General features: G+C 36.0%; 1 protein-coding gene across 1 annotated transcript in view; it reads right to left on the bottom strand.

Moving 5' to 3' along the window:
* LOC149549238 (protein DETOXIFICATION 44, chloroplastic-like) overlaps positions 1 to 21438 on the bottom strand; it is a 245707-nt gene extending 224269 nt beyond the window's left edge. Inside the window, exon 1 of the mRNA XM_089792653.1 lies at positions 20782 to 21438. Within this exon, the coding sequence (XP_089648779.1) occupies positions 20782 to 21071 (290 nt within the window). The 5' untranslated portion in view covers positions 21072 to 21438. The remainder of the gene's footprint in view (positions 1 to 20781) is intronic.
* Positions 21439 to 21909: the final 471 nt, after the last annotated feature.

Below are 21909 nucleotides of genomic sequence, written 5' to 3'. Positions count from 1 at the left end.
GCTTTTCGGGCCCCTTCTTGTACTTAGGATCCTTTCGTGACAACAAGCGCAAATTGTTGTGAACGAACACAAGGTCTTCTAATTTTTTTGGAGCCAACCGGTTGCGTTTGACTGAGTGGATAAAGGAATAAGTACTCCAATTCTGCTCAGCTGCAGAAGAGCTGGCAACCTAAAGAGAAATTAAAAATTATCAATACAACAATCAAGATAAATAAATTAAATAATAAATTCAAGGAATTGAGAATTTTAATCTTAAGCTTAATTTTACAAACTTACTTGGGATAGGACCTTTATGGCAAGAGGTTGGAGGTCCGTGAAGGCTTGCCCATGAAGGTACCACCATTTGATGGCACCCATCCTGCTTTGGTTTGTTATGGCAATAGGGTGGAAATCCTCACCTGAATTGAAAGCAGAAAATTCACTCCTCACAATTGCCCCAATCTCTGGATCTTGGAATATCTTAGCTAGTGCCCTCTTATACCCATCTGCAATCTCTACATCTCTAAATGGTGGCACTCTACCTGGAAGGCAAAGTACATCTACACTATAGTACCTGGGGATAACAAAAGACAATTGAACACTATCAAATATCAATAGCACAAACATTTGATAAGAACTACAGTACCTCGGGGATAGAGCATATGCAAGGAGGTGCAAAGGTGTGGTCATCTTGTTCCATCGATGATGAACAATTTTTTCCACCTTCTTGTAAAGGGTGTCCTCAAGATCATTCTCCCTCCTTTGTATGACCTAGGATATGAAATATGAATAATAATTATAATTAGTGAATATGTCAATTTAAACTTTAGAATCCAGATATCTCTCAAATAAAAAATTGTTGTAAAAGAGCGTAAAACTTACCATTTTAATTTTTTCCAGCATACTATCCATGGAATCATAAATATCCCCCCAGGGCATGGCTCATCACTATCTGCGAAGCGAAGCATTGCCATTATTGGATCGGTGATTTCCAACACATAACTCACAAGACCCCACCAATCCTCATCTAGTATCATTCTTCTCACATTTAAGGCCCTTGTTGTATTGGAATTCTTCCAAACGCCCCATTAGGGGCTAATGACCATATGCTTCAATGCTTCTTTTACCTTCACAAGTTGTCTCAAGACGATTGTGTGAGACGCAAAGTGGGTTTCAGCAACCTAAGAACATGTTAAACTCAAGTTAGTAATACATCTAAAAATTAAAACATGTTAATGTAAACAACAACAAAAATTAATAATTGTGGAATCCAATAATATTCAATTATATATTAAATATACAAATTTACCTTCAATAACTCCAAGTCCGAGAAACTTCTAAAAATTGCTTGTGACATGTGGTGATTTGTCACAAACATTTGAATCTCTTCAGCTTCCCCATATATCCTTTTCACCCAATCTATTCCGGTGTGAATTGCTTTCATCACTAAATTGAGAGAGTGGACGGTGCATGGTGTCCAAAAGATATGATCATATCTAGACTCTACAATTATCCCTGCAACCCTACAAACTTTTGCATTGTCCATGACCACTTGGACAACATTATCAGGACCCACTGACTCTATGGCATCAATGAGAATGCTTGAAATAAATTATGCATCTTTCACTTGCCCTTCACAATCAACTGCCTTCAAGAACATTGCCCCCTTAGGGCATACAGCAATAACATTGATCAATGGACAGTTTCTACAATCTTTCCACCCATCCGAAATAATAGACACACCCGATTGAACCCAAAAATCTCTTATTGGATGAAGTTGAGCCTCTACATTTTTCCTCTCATCATGTAATATGGTAGTGAGCAACTTCTCATAACCAGGCGGTTTGTAACCATGGGGTGCATCATTTATTGCTTCCACCATCTCCCTAAAATAAGGTGATCTAGCAAAATTAAATGAAACACCATTTGCAATTAAACAACGTCCAATTATGTGATCAGCAATATCTCTCTTTTCATTTTGGAATGCCCTATCTAGTGGGCCTCTCTTGCGGGTGAGTGGAGATGCGTCTTCATCTTCATCTTTTGTAGTTGACATAGGCAAAAAAGGATGTGTTCTTGTGTTTGTTTGATCGGATGATGGTGTTGGTGTATTTGGTTTTTTGGAACCACCACATTTTGCTTTTGCAATTGCTCTATCAGCATCATCTTGCTCTTTTGCTAACGCTACTATTTGTGCAGCTGGTAATCCCTTCTTATCACTACCCTGACACATGTGAATTCCTTCCCCTGCAGGGCCCAAAAAATGTAGTTTCACTCGGGAATAGGAGCTTCTATGTTGTATGTTGCAATAATTACATTTCCATATGTATGCCCCACCCCTAGGACATTGTGCGACTCTTGCTGTGTGTCTCCATAAAGGAGACCCCTTATCAATTTTGAAGCTTGGTGATGCAGCCCCAACCCCCACCCACTGAGCCTTGACTACTCATTGTTCTATTCTTGCAATCTAGAAAAAAAAATGAAAGAAAACCATGCTTCACACTCACACAAAAACTTGAAAATTTGGAAAACTAAAAATAAATCAATAATCTATGAAAGAACTCAAGAATATCGTTGAAATGCATACCTTAAACACTTCTTGCAAGGTATTTGAAGCTCCACAACCGATCTCCTTCGAATCCAAGCACTTTACTTCAAACTAGCAAGTATGAGAGAGCAAAATGAGAGAGCAAAATAGAGAGTAAATGAACTTGCATTGTGATTTAGAGGGTTGTTTTTAGGGTTTAGGGCTTTTAGGAAAAAAAAAACAATAAAAAATGAAGTTGGGCCCACTTTTTTGCTTCTTTATTTGGGCCCTGCTGCGGATCCACACGTGGATCCACAAGGATCCGAGTAGGATCCGTAATCCTGCCTGTGGATCCGTAAGGATCCGTGCCCCACGGATCCTTACGGATCCACAGGCAAGATTACAGATCCTGCCCCGATCCATACGCAGATCCGGATCTGTGGGTATATGGACGAATCCGGTAACTGAGCAAAAACATGATCATTAATGGCAATGACATCAATTAAAAAAAACCCAAACGATTCTTCTTGGGAGAAATGTGATCAAAAACCACCTGAAATGGATTTTTTTTATGAGAACGTAGCTTCAAATCTGCATAAAATGCATCGATTTCTTCATGGATACCAACGTCTAGGGCATGAGAATGCCAAAAGATGCAAAAACGACTTCCTTCTCATGGATTTCAAGCCATCTTTTGGGCAGATTGGGCATTTTTGGGGGAAAAACATGGAGTTTTGCCCTTCAATTTCAAAATTGGGATCTAGTCTTGCATTTGCATGTGTCTCCAAGGCAAATCACACTCTTGAATAGAGATTGCATGTTTTAAATATCATCAAATGGAGTCTTTCATGCAAATCACACTCTTGGAGTGCATTTGCATGTTTTAAATTACATGCTATTGGCTTCTAAAGTGCAAATCGCACTCGTGGAGTGCATTTGCATATCTAATCGCACTCTCCAAGAGTCACTACATGTTTTAAAAAGGCTCCAAGATGCAAATTGCACTCTTGGAGACCTATTGCACATTTTAAGATGCATCCATTTACATGTTAAGTGTTTTAAATGCCCTTTTTTGTTCAAAATTGTGGTCTATAGAGGAATTTGCATATTTACATGTAAATGGGTTGAAAGGCATGTAATTGAACAACTTAAATAATCAATTAAGCACATGTCTAATTGATTTTTGAGGAAATATCACTTAATTGGGTCAAAAATAACATTTGCATAAGAGAATTAACATATTATGAGCAAATATTATTTCAAAAAGTAATATTTAACTTATATGTTTTAAATAAAACATAAAGTAACTCCAAAAATAAATCAAACTATATAGTTAATATAGTCACTTAAGTGAAAAATTAAAAAATATAACATAAAGTGCTCTATAGTTACTTTAAGTGATAAATTAAAATGATGAAGTAACTTAAAAACATAACATAAAGTGATTTTAAGTTATATTTTTTGAAAAGTGAATGTCAACATTAAAATATAACAAAAAAATTTAAATCATGCAATTGCACCTAGAGAGTCCACTTTTTGGGCACTAAAATGATCGTATCTCTTGATTGCCAACTCTAATTAAGACCTAAGACCGAATCGAAGGGAAAACCGAAAGCAATGCTTTGAGCAAAATTTAAAGACCAAAAGCTAACAAACACACACTCAAAAACGTGAAAAAGGACGTTGAAGGCTTCAAAAATCAAGCATAGGCTCAACAAACTAAAAAACTAAAAAGACTTAACAAAAGCCTTCAGTAAAAGGATTCATTATATCAATTAGAGTTGATTGGTTGATCAATGTTATTAAAATTAAATAATGAACTAATTCAGAGAAATGTGAAACTAAATTGAAAAAGTTTTGTACTGTTATCTAAATTTTGTGGTGACAAAATGCAGGACAACATGAGGCAAGAAATTTTCATGGATTTGCCAATTTTTAGATGAAGTTTATCCAAATTTTAGAAGAAAGACCATGAATGAAGGTAGGAGTGAGTTGTAGTGGGCAGCAGCAACAAAAATGGATTTTTATCTTAAAAAAAGGTCATAGAAGTAACAATCTTAACATAGTCAAATTTCAACAAACTGTCTTATGTAGACTAGAGTGCAATCAAGACAACAATTGGAGAATTTTTAAACCAAGAAGCTAAACCAATCCCTTGCTTTAATAAAAAATTGGATGAAGCTAAAAGTAAGTACTTTATAATGACAAAAAAAATTATGACATTATCCAAGCACTTATGAATCAAAGGAACTAATTGCTACCAAAAGAGTTTTTCCTATTCATATATCACAAGGCATTCCAATACATAAACAACAAAGGTAAGCTCAATTAAAGACACCTGAAATGAGCTGAATCACTTCAAAGTTATTCAATTTTTTAAAGCTCAGAAGAGGTAGATCAAACCAAATAGTAGATTGACTAAATAGAAGATGCTTTTTGCTAAGAGAAATGAGAATAGAGGCTTTTGGTTTTGATTCTATGAAGTACCTATATGAAAATGATTTAGGTTCAAGGAGACCTAGGCTTCATGAAAAAGCCCAATAGAAATAAACAAGACACCATGGTTAGATTACGTCAAATAGGGATCTAGATGTGAAGAACATGGTACGAAACTATAGAATTAGTCAGGATGACAAAGTAAAGGCCAAAATACAAAGTCATATCAGCCTTTACCTATTACGAAAATGCTATCAGAGGATGTGAGTATAGAGTTTGTTCTTAAGCTTTTACAAACGCAATGAGGTAGTGGTTCAAAGTGGTAATGTCCCCAAATTATGAGAATCCAAATTTTGCCATAGAACAATTTTTGTCAACAAGTGGGATCTTAAGAGATACTTTTCAAGCCTTGCAACACATGTAGGGTTTATTTATAATCATAATTCATAGTTAGACTTCTTCAAAAACAGATGTGATCAAACCAATAGATTGCTAAAATTAACATTAAGGTGACCCGACCATAGAAGTGCTAAGGTATGATGATTTGATGAGCTGCCCCAAAAACCTCCTACCCTAGGCTAAAAAGTGAATATGCCATCCCCTTTGACCTCATGTGGCCAATGCCATGCATATGAGATGGGATACTGGTGTGGGGTCCTATCGTCATTCTACATCTTGCCACCCCTAACTTGCCTCTAATGATTGAGCACCCATTTACCATGGTAGGGATTGTGAAGAGCATTCACAAAAAGGTACCCTAAAAGCCTATCCTTCTTAAGTCTAAAGGCAGTCCACTTTGTCTCCCTTAGGCCCCATGGGTACTCCCCCCTATCACAACAATGAGGTGGTGTTATAAGAAAGTGACCTCATTCACATTCTCCCCATTGTAAACCCTCATTTCCACCACCATGGCTGATTACAAAAGTCAAAGGTATAAATATGCATAGTATTATACCAAAGTCACATATTCATATATTCATACATTAAACCAAGTCATAAACAATGAATCAAAAAAACATCTAAATACAAACAATAATATATTTTATCACATAAATATGTCACTGTGTATGAGTTTATGATTAATATAAGTAGTCATCTATGTTGATGTGTAGCTAGGCCGGATCCCTTCTAGGGTAGACCTAATACACCTAATGGCTGATTGGCTTGTCGGCCTTAGCCATGTTGCCAATGAACTTTGTCATTTCAATCCTTAATTGGGTCTGGCCCTATTGGGCAATTCATGTAACTTGCAATTATGTAATTGGGCAAGACCTATCATATTGAGGGCCCAAACTTTGGAAGGGTGGCGTCCATTCATGAATCTCATTTGATTGGTATAAAGGAAGATTAATCTTCATCTCTTGAATATAAATGGAATGAAAAATACAATATACCTTATTAAGCAAATGTTGTTCCTGGGGATGATGATAAAAGCTTATCATCTATGGTTGGAAAGGCAAAAGATCTGATGATTTGCCTGTGGTTAATGAGGACTACCATTAAATTAAATTGGTATCAGAGCGGGTCTAATGAACTGATCTAAATTAGAATAGGGAAATTGGATTCTAGAAGGTTTGTGATGACTAATGGGTGTCAAATATGTGGTTCAATGGTTTACTAAATACTGAGAAATTCTCACTTATTGCATTTTGACGGAAATTTAAGAGAATTAAACTATTCATATTGACATTGAAATTAGTTTCTTTGAAGAGGAAGAAAAAACATTCGAAGGGAGACTGTTCAGCTGTACAAATCAGATTCAAAGGGAGCTTGAATGGTAGATGTAGAAAGTCAAGCACTTTGCAGACGTCAACAAGCTTGTGTGTATGACTGCAAAGTTTGTTGCTCGACAAACATTGGAGTCAATTTCCTGGTATTGTGATGATCAAAGCTATAAAAATGTTGCTTCTGTTGAGAGGGAATCTCGACTGAGAGGGAGTTTTAGCAATCAAATGATCCTTTATGTGCTTTAAAGAATTCTTTTTTGCAAGAAAAGGTTGAGGTGCAATCCCTTGTTAATGAGTTCTTTGCAAAAGAAGTTTAAGGTGCAATTCCTTCTTAATCAAATATTTTCTGTGAGAGAAGTTTGAGGTGATATCCCTTGTTAATGAGTTCTTTTTCATGGGGGAAAAGTTCGAGGTGCAATCCTTTATTAATGAGTCCTTCATGAGGGAGAGAAGCTCGAGGTGCAATCCTTATTAATGAGTTCTTCTTCGAGAGGGAGAAGTTCGAGGTGCAATACCTTGTTAATGCATTCCTCTTTGTGAGAGAAGTTTGAGGTGCAAAAAATTACTTCATAACATTATTCACTGTAGTTACTTGATAAGAGCAAAAAATTGAAGTCATGAAATCACACACGACTTCTACCATGCCTACTCGCAGAGGGTAGAACAAGTGCTTGCATCTCACACTTCTCCCAGAGAAAAATGCATTTTCACCATGCCTATGCGCATAGGGTAAATCGAGAGCTTTCACCTCAGACTTCTCCCAAAGAAGAATGCATAACCACCATGCCTACTCGTGGAGGGTGGATCGAGGGCTTTTACCTCAGACTTCTCCCAAAGAAGAAAGCATTTTCACCATGCCTACTCGCAGAGGGTGGATTCACCATACCTACTCACAAAGGGTAGAAAAAGGGATTTCACCTCAACCTTCTCTCGCAGAGAAGAACTCATTAACAAAGGATTTTACCTCGAAATGTTTCTTCACAAAGAATAACTCACTAACAACATGTATACGAATGACTAAGATTCTCTCTCGACAGAGACTCCCTCTCAGCAGAGAAAACTTTGATCACCACAATAAGATAGTTGATTCCAATTTGACCAAACAGGGAGCTTTAGCAATTACACTGTCGCATAAGCTTGCAAAGAATTAGACATCTTCCTCCGTCATGTAACCTCCTTCTGAAGCTGAAAAGTCTCCCTCTGAATATCATTTCTTGTATATGATCTTCCTCTTTTAATAAAGATATGTATCATCAATTCAATCCCAACACTGCACGCAATGTCCCCATCTTCATGGCTTTTTCATATAATCTCTCATCATCTCATTGCTTCGTGATGTGTCCTGCAACCAAGAGAGATAAATAAAATCAACCTATCATAAAGAGATAAGAGATTGATGCTAAAAAGAAAACACTATTCCCAGTGTTCTAACAAAAAATGATTATAGAATACTTATCTCTTTGTAGTTTGGATGCACAAAATCTAAAAACTGCTCTTAGGCTTAATCATCTGTTAACTCTTAAAAATAAACGAAAGTATGCCCATACACAATGTTTGAAGAAGATGTAGGGATAGTCGAGCAAATACTATGATAACTCAGACATGAAGATCACAATTATAGTCTCATCCAGACTCCTTACAGAAGTGTGTTTTATTCTCAGAATTTTTACCAAGAGAGAACTATCAAAGCTAAAATAGAGAACGAGACTCTCAGTGCTGAAGCAAGATGCAAAACGACACTTATATTAGATACAACACTTTTTAGTGCTTAAGTGCGATACCAAAACAAGGCTAATGTTAGATATTACCCTTCACAAAAATTTAAAAAAGAATGATTACTTTCTTCAATGCTCAGAACTAAATAACATAAGACACCAGCTATTTACCGTACAGGGTAAAAGGATACTTAACGCATGTAGTATAGCAAGATATAACACTAAACAGATACTTTATTCATATACTCAATACGCACTTCACTGCTTACAATATAATTATGCTCATTACAATTATGATTCAAAGTCCCTTCTGAACGGTGTACATATACTTTCCTGAAGGGGTGACTCAACTGTCACGCGCCCATTCGGATACTATTCTACCCATCGGCTACAATATAGAATTTACCGACAACATCATCCCCCAAAAAGAAAAGTCGTCTTTGGACAACAATACAACAAAACTCAAAATAAACAACTAATTACATCAATGTATAGATACTAAACAGAGGGACGTGTCCCTAGCGTAGAAGTCGTCCGCGCCCTCAGTTCGTTCAGCTCTGTCCACAGCTTGTAGACTTGCTCCTTCTGAACTTTCAATTCCGCCTCAGCCTCCATATGAAGCTCTAAAGCTGATGCATCATACCAGCAATCTCTCCCAACTCTTTCTTCTTCTCATCTGCTACTCTTTCCTTCTTTGTTGCTATCTGTTCCTTCTCCGCTACCAATTTTTGTAGCTGACTCTGTCTGTCTAACAAGACTGCCCTCTCGGATTCCCAAGTTGCCCTCTCTTTGGCTAACCTAGCAGCTGACTCCTCCGAGCTCTCTGAACTGCTACCTGGTCATGACTCAAAGAAGACTTTATTGTTGGAAATATGGGATAGGCTAAGTTAGGGAGGGGTGAATCAATAACCAATAAAACTTAATCTTAATTCACCAATTAATCCTTCATATGTATTCTAATCTAATTGCATACATGAAAAACTGAAAGCGTTAAAACATTCCTAACACTTTGAAACACAATATGGTGACCCAAAAACCTCTCAAATAGAAAGTAAAACTGGGGTGGGGATGATACCCACAAGCTTGAATACTGTAGTATAAAGTTGGCCTGTTAAGGCTTACAATGATCACTTCTAATGATCTGCCCCAATAGGAGCAATAAGGACTACTAGGTCCACCTTGTAAAAGGATTTACAAACACACAATGAAGTATGCACTCAGTAAAGAGATTTTACAAAAGATTGTTAGGTCCACCTTGTGAAAGGATTTAACTGTTCCACCTGGTAGGATGAACTAGTGGTTGATCTCTGATCTGCAACTATGATTTTTTGAATGAGATTCCCTTTGAGTGTAATGATCACCTTGCTGTGACAGATAAGTCTTTGTTGCTCCTTATACTGCTTGTAGCCTTTGTACTTCGCACTTCTGCTTCTTAATGTTTGTTACATTCTATCTATATGGATGTGATACAATACATTACATATATGTCAATCCAATTTACAATTCAACAAAGTCGGCTACAATACAAGTTTCACCAAAATACACAAAGTCGGCCCAACTGCAGGTACTTGGGTTTTGAAGACAAACTCGATGAGGTTCTGACACTCAGTGACCATTCTCAACGCTCGGCATCATCATGCATTCAATAGACATAGAAGCTCAGCTCATACTGATCACTTCCAAGTAGTCTGAACTCGGTCTGCACTGGTGACTCGGTGAACACTACGAAACTCGGCATATAAACTAAATCACTTGGTTAACAAAGCATAGCTCGGTCAACACTATCACTCCGAGATTGGCATAAACTGAATCACTTGGTTAACACTGCATAGCTCGGTCAGCACTATTACTGCGAGCTCGGTATAAACTGAATCACTTGGTTAACACTACATAGCTCGGTCAACATTGGATTCACATCACCGAAACTACAAACTCGGTAACCACTGTAGAACTCGGTTTGCACTGAGAGACTCGGTAAACATTATGAAGCTCGGTTTACACTGACAATCACCAACTTGGTAGTTACTGCTCAGCGCAAACTGAATGATGTTCTTGGAACTCAGTAGTAACTGTAGAACTCGGTAGAGCCTGAATTACTTGGTTAACACTGTTAACTATACAATAAGCTCGATAATTGCTAGCTGTCTGAATAAGTGAGTGTCAATAATAAACAAACTTGACTATAATGTCAACAATCTCCCCATTTGGCATTAGTGACAAAAACACTTATCAATCAAAATTAAATTCTCAAAAAGTTCAAAAACAATCTTTAGTCTCCATCTTGTGTCTTCAACTCGGTAACATACTCTGTTTTTGAAATTTTTCAAAATTGCTTTTGTAAAAGATGTTTATCTGAATATTTGTACATGTATAATATTATGATGCTCCTCCATACATATATATTCAATATATTTTACACATTATATACATCTTCTCATCTTCTCCCCTTTATTGCATCTTTTCATATACTTTCCTTTTATAACACATCTTCTCCCCCTTTTCAATTTGCTTTACATGTTATACACATCTTCTCCCCCTTTTTGACATAAATGCCAAAGGTGTATGCTCCACTGTAATGTTAAAATGTGACAAGAAGTCAGAATGTACCTTTAGAATTAGTGACATTGTCTTGTCCCAATTTTCTTGCAACACCTTACTTGCATGCAATGCAATCTGAGCTTCTGTTGATGATTCCATTATGTGATCAACAATGGAGAAGTTGTTATCATGGATGAGAGTTTTAGCATGTGCAATGTGTTTCTGCAATGCATCCATGTATGGAAGACTCATGCCTTGTATATCTACAAGTGTAGCCCTTATCTTGGCTTCTTCCCTTAGCAATTCTACTTGCATATCAGTCAAAAATCTGATCTTTGTATAATGAGCAGAACTATGGCTCGGGTCAAGTGACAACTGGTGTGCACTTGCCTTCAGATCTTTGTCTATCTTGGAGAGTTTATCTTTGATTTCCTACGTGAAGATAGATGTATCATAGAGTTTGTCGAATAGAGAAGTCACATTGTTGCTAGAGGTTTCCAGTGAACTAAGAATAGTAGACAAGTCTACTTGATGTATTGCAATCTTTTGTGCTACTAGCTCCAATACTTTATTTTCAAATTCCTTCTTTGCTCTGCAACAATTTCTCTTGTCCATTCAAATCTTCATTAGATTTTTGGACCACTTCTGCTAATTGTGCCAAAATAGGTTGAGAAGTATCAACCTCGATGCTAATTGCCTTTGTTCTTTGCATCTTCAAGCACTTGAAATTCTCTATTCCTTTCTTCTCTAAGCCTTTGTTGCTTAGCTTTCTTCTATAGTAGCTCTCCTACTATATGCATTTGATCAAGATTTAGATTAGAGATATCTCAATTCAGGATAGTTGTAGCCTCATCAAGATCAATGTCTCCTTCATTATCTTTGCTTTTGCTAAAGACTTTTATACTCGGTTGAGGCTTGCTCTCAACTGTCCTTGTACTTATTATTTGCATGCTTGGAATAGCAACAATAGTGGAAATGGAAGGACTGGCAGTAAAAGTAGATAATGCACCAATTGAAGGAATACCTTGTTGCTGAGTAACCGCAACTAATGAAGGAGGAAGCATTATCTGCTCGGTAGATGAAGTGTTGGTCACTTCAGTCAATGAAGTACTGAGTTGAAAAGGTGCAAAGATTGGTTGAGTGCTTGGATTTTTAGTGTTTGACATAACCAATTCGACAGTAGCTTTCTCAAATTGCCCAATAGCCAATTCCAAATCTAGCTTTTCATTATCAATAGCCTTATCAAGTCTGAATACCCCCATAGCCTCTCGTCTTTGCTCAAGTTGTTAAACTTTTTCTCCAAGAACCACAAAGCTCTGATACCAATTGTTGGAAATATGAGATAAGCTAAGTTACTAAAAAGGGAGGGGTGAATCAGTAACCAATAAGACTTAATCTTAATTCACCAATTAATCCTTCATGTGTATTCTAATCTAATTGCATACATGAAAAACTGAAAGCATTAAAACATTCATAACACTTTGACACACAATATGGTGACCCAAAAAAATTTCAAATAAAAAGTAAATTGGGGTGGGGATGATACCCACAAGCCTTAGTACTGCAGTATAAAGTTGGCCTATTAAGGCTTACAATGATCACTTCTGATGATCTACCCTAATAGGAGCAATAAGGACTACTAGGTCCACCTTGTAAAAGGATTTACAAACACACAATGAAGTATGCACTTGGTAAAGAGATTTTACAAAAGATTGTTAGGTCTACCTTGTGAAAGGATTTAACCATTCCACTTGTTAGGATGAACCAGTGGTTGATCTCTGATCTACAACTATGATTTGTCGAATGAGATTCCCTTTGAGTGTAATGATCACCTTGTTGTGATTGATAAGTCTTTGTTGCTCCTTATACTGCTTGTAGCCTTTGTACTTCGCACTTCTGCTTCTTACTGCTTGTTACATTCTATATATATGGATGTGATACAATACATTACATGTATACCAATCCAATTTACAATTCAACAAAGTCAGCTAGAATACAAGTTTCACCAAAATAAACAAAGTCTGCCCAACTGCAGGTACTCGAGTTCTGAAGACAAACTCAGTGAGGTTCTGACACTCGGCGACCATTGTCAATGCTCAGCATCGTCATGCATTTGGTAGACGTAGAAGCTCGGCTCATACTGATCACTTCCAAGTAGTCTGAACTCGGTTTGCACTGGTGACTCGGTAAACACTGCAGAACTCGGCATATAAACTGAATCACTTGGTTTACACTACATAGCTCAGTCAACACTATCACTGCGAGCTCAGTATAAACTGCATAGCTCGGTCAACACTATCACTGCGATCTCGGTATAAACTGAATCACTTGGTTAACACTGCATAGCTCAGTCAACATTGGATTCACATCACTGAAACTGCAAACTTAGTAACCATTATAGAACTCGGTTTGCATTGAGAGACTTGGTAAACATTATGAATTGATAAGTAGGAGATAATTTCCACAACAAGTCAAATTATGATATTGCTATCAGGATTTAACTATGTGATTTTGAGTTAAACTCATTGACCCATGTTTCATGAATAGTGATTCAACATGAATCCATCTCTCATGAGAATAAATGGAACACTTAGCACTCATTGGATCTACGTGATGCTCACAAGGGTGAAGCACCGAGACTTCTCGGGAGGTCACCCATGCCAATACTACGCTAGCCTCAGCGCGATTTACACTAACAATCACCAACTTGGTAGATACTGCTCAGCACAAATTGAATGATGTTCCTGGAACTCGGTAGCAACTATAGAACTCGGTAGAGCCTGAATTACTTGGTTAACACTATTAACTGTACAATAAGCTCGGTAACTGCTAGCAGTCTGAATATGTGTGTCACTAATAAACAAACTTGACTGTAATGTCAACACTAATAGCCTCAAGTAAAACTTGATACATTCATACATAACTTCTCTGAATACAACCTTTTCAACAAACATATAAAATCTGCAAATAGAATGTTCATACACCAATAATAACAACACTACAGAAATCTTCAATAATCAACAACATTCAATGTCTCCAATCACAAAATATATTAAAGAAAACAATTCTCAAACTTGCCAACTTAGCTCTCTTAAAGGCCCGACGCACATACCACTAATCATGCCAAAAGAATACTAACCTGCTTCTAATCATACTAAACTTCTTGAATGAGCAATTTTGTTGTTGTTACAAGAGCACGCAAAGACAGCAGTAGGAAAGCAAATTATTTGCCGACAGTGACAAGAGAAGGACACGAACTTCCATCGCAGGCAATAAAAGATGAAACAACAATCTGAAGGAAAGGAATCAACACGATGGCAATAGAAAAATCAAGAGACAAATTAAACTGGAAGATAAAGAAATATACATCCACCGTTAAAAAATACCAGGCCATCAATTATTCAACATCCATGATATAAGGCATAAGATCCGATGATAGCAATATGAAAGAACAAAAAATATATATATGAACATAAGAGGAATTTGCCAAAGCTAGAGAAACATATTAGCATATATAAACTTCAAACAGAGAGCACTGACATAAATGATCAAAGATTTGAAGCCTCAAGACTTGGAGAATAATGAACTACTCTGGGGAAGATATACTACAGCAATGGAGAAGCATGACCACATTAAAAAACTCGAAATTCAACACAGGTAGAAAATGAACCAACAAAGTTTGCTTAAAAAGGACCACTAATGAATGTGAACCAGGCATCATCGAAGGTAAATGATCTCAACACTGCTACAGAAATCAACATATACAGATTGCCTACAAAATACTTATGCAATTTACAAGATACACAAACTAGAGAGGAAGAGAAACTTCCTCTAATTGTTGTTTTCTAACTTGGCTATGATACCATGTTAATGTGTAGACCAAAAATAATGATAAACAACAATAAAAAAAAATAGAACTTCTAGGATTGGCTGCCTTTCACTGGGTACCCCATCCTTGTCTGCATCACATAGGCAGAATTGTGGTGGTAATGCTTAGTCATAAAAATGGAACATAGAATGCAAGCTAGAGGACAACACATCTTTTTCGATCAAATACAAGTATTAGGGGTTTAGACAGGGAAATTTTGATGTTGTATTTGCAAGATCACTACAGGATATAGAAAGCCTTCTAAAACTACTTTTGAATAGTTAAAGATTAATTTTAATTGTGGGACTTGTTGCCCTTCATTTTGTCCTCACAAAATGGAGGCAACACTGTGAAACTTTTCCAAATAAGTTTCATATTTCTCTAAGATAACTCACTATTCGATTGGCAAAAATTGATCAATCATCTCCAATCCATATGAGTCTTTTATTGGAGATTCTCAGGCCTTCAAAATCTGTTTTGCATTTTTTAGTGTTTGTTTCGATTGCTTTTATCTTTTTGTTTCCTTCAATCTCTTGCTTTCGGTCATGCCCCTGTTTTGAGCTATCTTGGGACTTAACCGGAGTTGTCAATCAAAAGTTGTTAAGATTTAAGTGCATGTGTAATCGGGTTTTAGAACCTCGATTACATATTTTAAATATTAGACCTTATATTTTGATGGTATGCTGCACTTTTTGAACTATATGACTTAAAATAACTTTAGATTATGTTTTAAGTTATATATAATTGCACTTTTTGATCTTTGAAGTCGTAACTTAAGTGATTTAAGTTATATAGTACACTTTTTAATCTAATTTAATGTTGAGTTGCACTTTAATGTTTTAGCTTAAATCATTCAAGTGAAAATCTCTTTTTCAACCCATTTACACATAACATGTAAAATGTAAAGTGTAAATATGTAATGTACCCCAAAAAGAGAGATTCACTTAAGTGAATCAATTAGACATGTGCCAAATGGAAACTTTAAATTGTGCAAGTCTCTTACACATGTAATTGCACCCAAGAAGTGTGATTTTGCTTGTATTTTCTCACAAGAGGCAAATTGCATCTTTTTGGGTTAATTGCATGTTGCATATTACATGTTTTTGAATATGCAATGTGTAAATAGTTTCCTAAACCATGATCTGGCTTGCAAAACTACTTGTTTTTCAAGCAAAGCAACTTGTTTGGGTGGTTTTTCATGCATTTTAAAACATGCATTTCATTTTGCGAACCTCAATTTGTTCATTTACATGTAAAAGAAACATGTAATCCACCTGGAGAAGTGCAACAAGCTTTAGACTTGGGATTTTATGCAAAATACAACATGCAAATGGTTTGGAGAAGTGTGATCTGCACTTTACATGCATTTTAAAATATGTATTCCAACTTATAAACCACGATTTGCACTTTAGTTATGTTTTGAAAACATCTAAGTGAGTCCAAAAGTGTGATTTGCATTGAAAGGCCAATATGCAATGTGTAAAGTGTTTTCTAAACCCCGATTTGCATTGAAGAAGTCATTTTAAATATGTAAATGGGCTAGAAAAGCCTGACTTTCACCAAAAGCTTACATTTAAACATGATTTCTTTTTTCCACTTAGGCAACTAAGTTTATATGACCATAGTCTTTCCATATGCATCACATTTTAAACATGCAATGCTCATTCTAAACCCCGATTTGCTTGGGTGTTTGAGTTTGTGAGAGTTTCCTTATTACATATGCATGCATTTTTAAATATGCAATGCTCATTGAAAACCCCGATTTCTCTTGGGCGTTAGGATTCATGCTCTTTCCTTGCATATTTTATATATGTGTTTGCTCACAAGAACCCTGATTTTGGGTGTTTGAAGCAAAAACATTACATGCAAATGGGCTGGGAAAGCACGAATCATGCTATAACTCCATTTTTACACATGCAAAGCACTTACAAAAGTGCATTTTTCTTGAGCACTTAGAGCCAAATGCAAATGTTGTTTGCATTTACTGCACTTTCAAACATGTGTTTGCCTCTACAAAACGCGATTTGCATTTGTGGAGACATTTTCAAACGTGTTAAGCATTTGGAGAAGTGTGATCTACATTTGTGAGGGCATTTGTAATAACATTTACATCATTCAACACATGCATTTGCATGTGGAAAACCCGATTTAGGGCTGGAGATTGAATTTTTCAAAGGCATTTGATCTACACATGCAAACAGAATTCTAAAACCCGATTTTGGAGAGGAGAGTTTCATTTAAACTTCTTCTTGCTCCAAGTTTTCCTCTTTGCTCTCCTAGTGTAAGATTTGGATTTTGTTTGCATTTCTTGATCATTTTGCTCATTTGTTGCATTCTTTTGCTCTTTGTCTTCTATTTTTTTAAATGCAGTCCAAGATTTTTGTTCCAAGTTATTAGATAAGTTCAAAACTCTCATTCTATGTAAATGCAAAGGTTCTTCCTTCAAAAATGAATTTTCTTACAAGGAAGTGTTGAAAGTTATCAACTTGTGTAAAAGCAAGAGACATGTTTTTCTTTTCTTTTCTTCGTTTTTGTAAATACTTTGTGTGCTTTTCTTTGTTTTATTTTTGGTTTGTTTGTGAAGAAAATGATGAAAGTTGTCCCAAAAAATGCAAGTATCCATTCACATTTCAACCTTCATATTCATTCCATCTCCAAATTTGCCCAACTCCATATTTCCCAACTATGTAATCCAACTTTAAAACCCCGATTACACATTTACACAAGTTAAAAATGATGAGTTTTCACGACATGTAAATGCATTTCTAAATCTCAATTTTGGGGAAACCTCTCATTTTTAAACATGAAGTTTCCTATCCACGTGCTTTCAAACTACATCTACTTGCATTCTAAGCCAAACCCCACATTTTGCCATATGTAATCCTCCTTGAAAAACCCGATTTCGGCCATTCTTGCCCAAAATACAAGTTGTTAGAACCATTTCCAACCTTCCTAAGTGTTTAAAAAGTATCTAAATCATGTTTTGAACACTTATCCTCTATGGATCTACCATCATTGTCTGAATCTTCAAACCCTCATGGACTCAATCTTATTGAAAGATGTTTTCACTCTTTGGAATTCTCGTGTTGCAGCAAACTCTTCAAGTTAAGATATGTCAAAAGAAGCAATATTCATTTGGTCTCCACTTTCCCAATGGCTTCCCTAGAACTTGAGTTCGTGTGGAATCACTTGGAAAAAAAAATTAAAAATCAGTTAAGATGTTGATGGGAAAGTTTCTCTGAGTTTAAAATACGGACATCATTGAGAAGGTTTTCAAAGTATTGGAAACTCCAGAATGTGTAAATCTACCAAAGGAGAATTTGCAACAACTTGGAATGAGAAAAAGCATGGTTACATGAAGTTTTCAAATGACAACTATCAATTCATCAAAGAGAATTAGAAGGCTATCAAAAGATGCAATGCAACAGTTATCAAAGCAAATGCAATGACATAGAATCAAAGAACTCTCGATCCTTTTGTGATCATCTGCAATCGCATCACCAAATTCAAAGCCTTTGTTGATAATCTATAGGATTGGTTCATTCAAATTCAACAAGTTTCTACATTTTCTTCATTTTGCCTAAGTATTTTCAGCTTTGTAGTTTCAGAAGATAGGTTGCATGTAATCCATGGCCACGTAACTTGATTATACATACCTTCAGTTATGTAATCCAATAAATCTTCTTTCTTAGTTTGACTTATTCAAGGTGGTTGAGTTCCTCCCACCTTTTTCTCCATTTTTCTCTCACTCCTTTGCCTATATAAAGGAGTGCCCTTTATTGTAAATAATCATCTCTTTATATGCAAGAGAGCTCTACTATTTTTGTGCAAGCATAACTATGATTTGTTGTACAATTTGAAAGCAAAGTGAATATAAAGAAGAATTTGTTTCAAAGCTGTTTCTAGAAGCAATTGTGGTAGATCAAATTGGAAGATGCGACTGCACTTTGTGTTTGCTATCTTTTATTCATGTTAATCTCGTGTTTATTTGGAGCAAAGTGAGTACGAGAAGCGATTTGTTTAAAAACTATGACTGGAAGCAATTGTTGTGTTACAAACTAGAAGTTGCGTCTGTAGTTTGTATTGCTTTCTCATATTCATGCAAGTTACTAGAATTAAGTTACTTTCATGTCTATGAACTAGAATAGCTTATAGGATTAGAGTTTAAAAATTACCTACTTCTGGAAGTTTGTGCACCCCAATAGTAGAGATTTACCTTCAAAGAATTGCATAGGAGTTTGTGAGCTTCATAGTTGTTCTTATAGTATAGAAAAATAGACATAGATCTAAGCCTGTACGCTTTCAATCACCCTGTGAGTTGGTATGCGTTTATTGGTATCATTGTTCACAATTTTAATATAGAAGTGCAGTAAAGAGGTCCATCTTTCCCATTACCCACTCCGCGAATAAGTGGATTCTTTCCTGAAACAAGAGGAAAGAATATCAGTAACACCCTTTAAAAGTACCTCTAAACTTCTTGCTTACCTCGAGTTGATTCAAGGAATAGTGAGAAGGGGGAGCCTTCCCTTTAAGGTAGGAGAGACTCTATCTCACACACTGTGGCTGGTAATCCTATTTTGCAAGGGAATTTGTATAATTGGCATTTGCAAAATATCCACCAACAGGACTGGGTAATACTAAAAAAGAAGTTGGACTTATCTGGCAGAGTGCCAGCACATACAACTGTAAAAAGGAATCTTCATTTATGGCATTATCTCATAATCTATAAGCACAAGCTACAAAAGGAGACATCACCAAAGGACCACTATTCCCTACAACTGTATTCTATGGAATAAAGGAGTTTGTCCATTTTAAGGTAAATAGGCATCAAGGCTTTCAACTGCATATTAGATACTATACGCAGCTCAAACTGCATAAACCTTATAAATAAGGATAGTATAGAAGAAGAATATTAATATACAATAAATTAGTTCATATAAATATGCTACGGTATCAAATAGCTTGTGAATTTCCGTCAGTATTTTTAATACTAGAAGTAAGGAGGATGCTAATGACCTTATTCTCACAAAAAATGTTATCAATATTCTCCACAAAGACATGGGACATGTTTACGTAGCAACCCCTGAGAAGCAATTATTCTGCACTAAAGCAAAGTAGCCCCGTAACGGATCAAGAGGGGCATCTACTGAGTTAAGAACACAAAGGACATCATCATTCGTTTGGAAAAGAGAAAATGAAAGTACACAGATGGCAGCCCAATCTGATTCAGCTTATCTTAACGAACAATTAAAAGCACTGATTTTAATAATGTTAAGAAGTACCCTTAAATGCTCCGTGGTTTGTATTCGGCTGTGTAGGAAATAATCTTCATTAAAATTGCTTAGGTCTAGCATCGTATTTAAATCCTGTAGTTTACTATTGGAAATTAATGAAATGATTTGAAAAACGTCCACAAGGCCCAGCAGTTTATAGGACCCCTAATTCTACAGCTGTCCTAACCACAAAAACTTGTTTATAATATAAGGGAATGTTGCTTCTTATACAAGTTTTTTCTTCTTTTATCCGATAGGATCAAAAATTCTTCTAAATTATACTCTCACTTCTTTGCATAATTTAAACATTGATACACTCTAAGGTGTCTATGTGTCTGACTGGAATGCACTTGAAGTCAGAGATTCAATGTGTAGGATTCTTTTTCAACTTTTAAGAAACTTCATCTTCCGGAATTTATAAGTATCCGAAGAATATGGAGAAATAGAAGAATTACTAAGTTCAATGCAGTTTCAAATATAACACATAAATGAACGCTTCTTAAGAGTCAAAAGACTGAAGGATGAGAAGAATGGAAATAACAACTTCAATGATATGTTGATAATTGAAAGTAAAAGACAAATTAGAATGCGTACATTTTAACAGCACTACTCAACGCATTTGGACCTAAGGTGGTTAAAATTCGTTTTCATCACCCTAAACCTTGGAAAAAAAAAACAAATTATTGAAATCCAAATATCTTATGAGAGCATTAAATACCTGATATTTTGCCAAAAACCAGTGGATAAGTTGTCCGCCTCTTCGTTGGTTTCTTTCGGATTCAATGCGGAAGTTTCAATGGCTGTCTTTGTGTCTGTAGATGGATCCTTTTGTGCTCTAGATGCTTTTAGCCTTGGGCCTCTTCTCCATCTCACTCTGCACAATACTTCCAGAGGCAAATTACTTTCAAATCGCTGCCTACAAAAGGCCTTTGTCCTTGAATTATATCCCATAGTTTGAGGATGCTGCCAAATGGGGTACGAGAGGAGCCATTTGGGTGTGGTGGCCATTGAATAAATTGAGCTGATTTTAATCCTCCTCCCCGAGCAGCCCGAGAATACCAAACACGGGCTTCATTCTCCGTAGACAGACGCAACAAAATTCGCATTGGATAAAAGAGAATGTTTAATTTGTTGAGCGTTAAGGAATAAGATAAATCCATGGGTGTAGTTATGGCCAAGGTTGAGGCACGTTTGAATTTACCACCCCTACAGTTAAAATATGTCAGCCACAAAATTGGGCTTGTTTTCGTCGATTTTTGAATTGTGCTAACATTTTTTCCATATTTGAGGGTTCAAATGCATGAAGAGTCGACGTCAAATTCGATTCCAATCAACGAGGATCTTCACTCGCATAACTTCTACTGTTAACTGTACGAAGGGGGTGAGGAATGTGGTCATTTGGGAATGCATCTCGGAGTATTTGAAAACGGAAATTTCTCTTTCATATAATTATTTGAAGATTTTAATTATTTTAATCTTATTAGTCCCACCTATTTATTAAATATGCCGAGATAATAGTTTTTATCACCTATTTTGTATTAATTGTGTTTTCATAGTTGTACAGTTTTCAAAATTTGTTCTTATCTTAAAGTGAAACTAAAATTTCTTGTTAAATGAAAATTTTTAATTTAACTTTCTACCATTCTATTGGCCATGTCCATTTTTGCTCCGAGTCTTTTCATTTTCTCTTAAAGAAATTTAAGTAAAATTGAAGTTGTGACATTTGACAAAGGCAACAGCTATGTCGTTTTTAATTTTCTCTACATCAATTTTGAACATGTTGTACTTTTTTCTTTTTCAAACTAATGTGTTTGGTAACTTTAATAGGTTCCATGTTCTAATACTA

This window comes from Cupressus sempervirens, chromosome 7 (assembly GCF_028749045.1).
Source record: "Cupressus sempervirens isolate cs-2001-9-10 chromosome 7, ASM2874904v1, whole genome shotgun sequence".
NCBI lineage: Eukaryota > Viridiplantae > Streptophyta > Pinopsida > Cupressales > Cupressaceae > Cupressus > Cupressus sempervirens.
The sequence above is the reverse complement of the archived record's forward strand: the minus strand, read 5'-3'. Positions and strand labels throughout refer to the sequence as shown.